Source organism: Pistacia vera, unplaced genomic scaffold, assembly GCF_008641045.1.
Source record: "Pistacia vera cultivar Batoury unplaced genomic scaffold, PisVer_v2 Contig467, whole genome shotgun sequence".
NCBI lineage: Eukaryota > Viridiplantae > Streptophyta > Magnoliopsida > Sapindales > Anacardiaceae > Pistacia > Pistacia vera.
The window spans coordinates 934,940-939,120 of NW_022196298.1; the positions used below are offsets into that span (position 1 = coordinate 934,940).

At 33.1% G+C, this 4,181-nt stretch overlaps 1 protein-coding gene across 1 annotated transcript; it reads left to right on the top strand.

The window, feature by feature from the left end:
• LOC116145795 (protein FAR1-RELATED SEQUENCE 2-like) lies at positions 1-1,010 on the top strand. The gene is made up of 2 exons (XM_031431236.1): positions 1-591; positions 912-1,010. Exons 1-2 carry the CDS (start codon positions 1-3, stop codon positions 1,008-1,010), a joined length of 690 nt encoding a protein of 229 aa, XP_031287096.1.
• The last annotated feature ends 3,171 nt before the right edge of the window (positions 1,011-4,181 follow it).

The following is a 4,181-nucleotide window of genomic DNA, read 5'->3' on the forward strand; positions in this document are numbered from 1 at the left end:
ATGAGGAAGAGTTATTGTGAATTATCTTTTTCGAAAAAGTCTGATTCGTATGAGGAGTATCAAGTTTTAGAAGATGTTTGGTTTGGAGATAGTAATCAGCGTGTTCCCTTTCTGGCATACTTTGAAGAAAGTTCATATGATATTCATTGTAATTGTCATTTGTTTGAGTTCAGATGGATTTTATGCATGCATGCCATTATTGTGTTGACTCATAAAAGGGTTTCACACGTTCCAGATAAGTACATTCTACGGCGTTGGAGGAAAAACATAAATAGATGTCATACAAAAATCAAGGTAAGTTATAATAGATGGAGCACCAACGTTGAAGGACAACGTTTTGAGAAGTTGTCTAATATAATGCTGATAGTAGCTGATATGGCATCAAATAATGAGGAAAACTGTAATATGTTGATGGAATTTATGATTGGCATGAGAAAAAAGTTGGAGCATAAGGAAAGTAAGGGAGAGCTTGGTAGTAAAGATGGGGACAGTCCTCCCAAAGAGGGGAATAGTCTAATTGTTAGTCCACATGCAGTTCATAGCAAAGGTCATCCTTCATGCAAAAGAAAGCAATTAAAGGTTGACGAGATTGTACGTAGGGCTAAAAATAGAAAATTATGAAAACAAAGAATTGGTATGAGTTATACACCTATTCTTACATGATATTTGTTTTTGAAACATTATTTACTTATTTGAAGTTTAATATTTACTTGATTATTAATATGTTATGCTACTTTATAGGGTAAGAATCATCAGTATAGCGAGACAACATTGCTGAAAGTGTACCAGGAACTCAAGTGTTGTCAAATGATATTGTTGCTACCCAGTTATGTGTTATGTATGTTGTATAATTGTGAAAACCTTAAGTTTTCTATAACGTGTGCTAAATTGTGGTTGTTAAACATTGATAGATGTCCACTGGTTCAGTTCAGAATCTTGCAGGAAAAAGTAATTTATTTATTGGACAGGAGGATGTAAATGATGAACATGTTTTGTTGGGAGAGATTTGATATCGTAAACCGGTTGAAGCATATAAAATTGTATTCAATAGAAATTATTCATGTTGTGGTTAACTTCGAATGAATGCAGTTGAGCTGCATGCTAATTCAATTGTTTTGTTTTTATTATTTTTGTCGCTGGTTGGGTAAGAGTATGCTATATGTTGTAGGGTTGTGAATTCATAATAATAAAGTAAATGTAACTTATTCTTATTCTGAATGTTTTCAGTATATATTATCGTCACATTTCATTATATATTATTCTAAATTTCATTTGAGATTTTAGTTTTGATATATTTTTTGGTATGTCTAGTATTACATATACATATGTATTGAGATATGTATTGCACAATAATTAATGATATGAAACCGTGGCAAATATAATCTTCGCACATAACGTTCATACTGACAATTAACATTCATATGATATTGGAGAAGTTCAGCTAATTGAGAACATCTTGTGAAATCACACTTTATTAATTAACATATTTATAAACAAAAGGAAAATATAATCTGCATACATAGAGTTTAGTATTTGAACTACACATAATGACAATTAACATTCATAGTGCGTTCCTAAGGATGTTCAGAAGGTGGAGGTCGTTGAGAAGTTCTTCATCATAGTGTAGGAGATGGAGGCTGACTGGAGGAGGAGGAGGTTGTTGACAATTTCTTCAACATGTTGGAAATTTCTGTCATGCGTTCTCCAATGATGTCAACCATTTCTTCTATTCTTGATGCGAACGAGTTGAAATCACTTTGCAATTGATCATGTTGTTCCTAAATTTCCTCTCAATACGTGAAAAACTCTCCTCTTGAAACCTTTCGATCCACTCAAATCTGCTTACTATTTCGTCTAAGGTATGAGAAGACATTTCTTGTACATTCTGAGAAAATCCATGTTCAATACTCGTTCATCTTCTTTTGCGCACATAGACTTATCCTTGATTTTCCCCTTCTAGAACAAGGACACTCTCCTAAACCGTTGCCTCTTTCTCCATTTCATCCCTAATCAGAAACCATTCTCTTGCCACATTCTTTTTAATCAAACCCATTTTACACAATGTGACATCCCCCAACAAATTTTTTGCAGAAAATGTAATCTTATTGGCTTCATCAGAAAGAGTGGTCTCTAAACCCAACTTCTCACATATTAACGTAATAAGCATCCCTTAATATATTTCTCCTTTTTTTGCTTTAATCCCTCACAACTTTTTAATCAATAACTTTGCTGAATTTACTTGCCTCCCTGTTATTGCTACTTCCATGAACAATAAATCATTGATTGTCACATTTCCATTTGTCTCTTTCCTGCCATTAAATGTGAAAGTCAAAAATCTATGAAAAATTCTGATGACAGGATTCTTTAACTTTGTAGATTTACACCTAAGTGGATGGTAAACCCCTACTCTAGAAACATCTGTCCAAGCTTGTTTGGAATCCCACGTTCTGGATACGTTATCCAAACCTTCAAAATCAAACCCTATTCAGATTGCTAAATCCTGTGGCCTCACTACACAATTCTGATTCTTTAATCTAAAAAACATTGTATATGCCAGAAAATCATCAATATCTATCTGCACAACTTCCAAACTACTAAAAAACTCATAAATCAAATGCTTATATCCATCATATCTATCACTCACCAATTGAGCCCGTTTCAGATTATGGATCCAACCATTAATCTCATCACCAAAACCCAACCTTGCTATAAATCCTAAATCTAAACTTCTTCCAAGACAAAAATATCTCTTTTCGCCATCTCTTTGTATTGCTTTTAATGTTGCACGTCTCGAAATTAGACTCCAGATGACGATGTGCCTCCATGAGGATTGGTTGTATTTTTTGCTCTTACCATTTTCTACTTTCTTCTAAAACCAGAAACTTCCTGGAAAAAACATATCCATAAGTAATTCTACAAATATTCCAAAAAAGAGAACTATAATGAAAAATCATGTTTAGTGCCATTCATGTCTAGATTGTAGCATTACTTATAAGAATATCATCACCTTGGAGGAGTTATGAATTATGTGAACTATAAAATGTTCAAAAAATGAACTTAGCATACATGCTGACCAATGCATTGCCAATAATCAAATTGTCATGTAGGCCCACACGAGTTACCAAAGCATGATCAATCTCGCCTTGAACAGCCAACTCAGGATCTAAACAAGCAACCAATGCACCTGTAAAAGTCACATAGTTGTATATTTTTTCCAGCTAATAATATTAATAATAATCGGTTATGGTTTTCTTGATATTTAGTCTCATCCATCTGTTTCTTCTTCCCTTGCCCATGTGATTTCAGTTCTCTGTCTCTCTAAATCCAGTGACCAATTTTCCATTTCTGTAACATTATCCTTTGTTTTTGCTTTTTTTCTTTTTTAATGGTTTTTGGTTTGGTTGTTTTTGACATGGACATATAGCTCAGAGACATTGACAGTGAAGCAAATCTAAGTCCTCTCTTTTATTTCTCTAGTCTTTTTCATATGCAACTGTAAGCTTCGAAAGCTAGACACGACACAACCCAAATCAGATTGAAGCATTGGGAAGCCAATCTTGAAGCACTTGGGTGTTTAAAACTTTTTACCTACTATTATTTTACACTTTAAGTTTTTAAATAAATGCCTCAAGCAGTAGCTTGTTTGTTCATGAAGAAATTCAACTCTTTGAATGATTCTCTGATGCATACTTGAAAATTCTTCAAAGTTCACCCCCACAAGCCACAATATTTTTCTTCCAATCGTCTTATAATTCTCGAAATAACTACCCACCATTATTCCTATCACTATTTTATGAAGATTTTTATTAAATGCTTCTCAGCTATACTCCATTTACATAATTAATGTAACCTAGCTGTTAGGTTGCATCAATTAAGACAAATTTATTGTAATACTCTCTCTGTTTCAATATAAATGACGTTTTAAGTTTCTACACAACTTTTAATGAAACAATTTCATTTCTCTCTAATTTGACTTTTTCCTCTGATTTTGTAGGTAGCAAAACAAAGTTTTTCCCACTGCACACATAAGTGAATTATTTAAATAATTTAATATAAGAGAGAGAAGAGATGTGAGCCCTAGAAAAAAGTGGAGAATGGAGATGTGGGTCATAGACAAGACAACGTCATTTAATTTGAAAAAAATTTGCACCCTCAAAATGACATTTATAAAAAAATAGAGG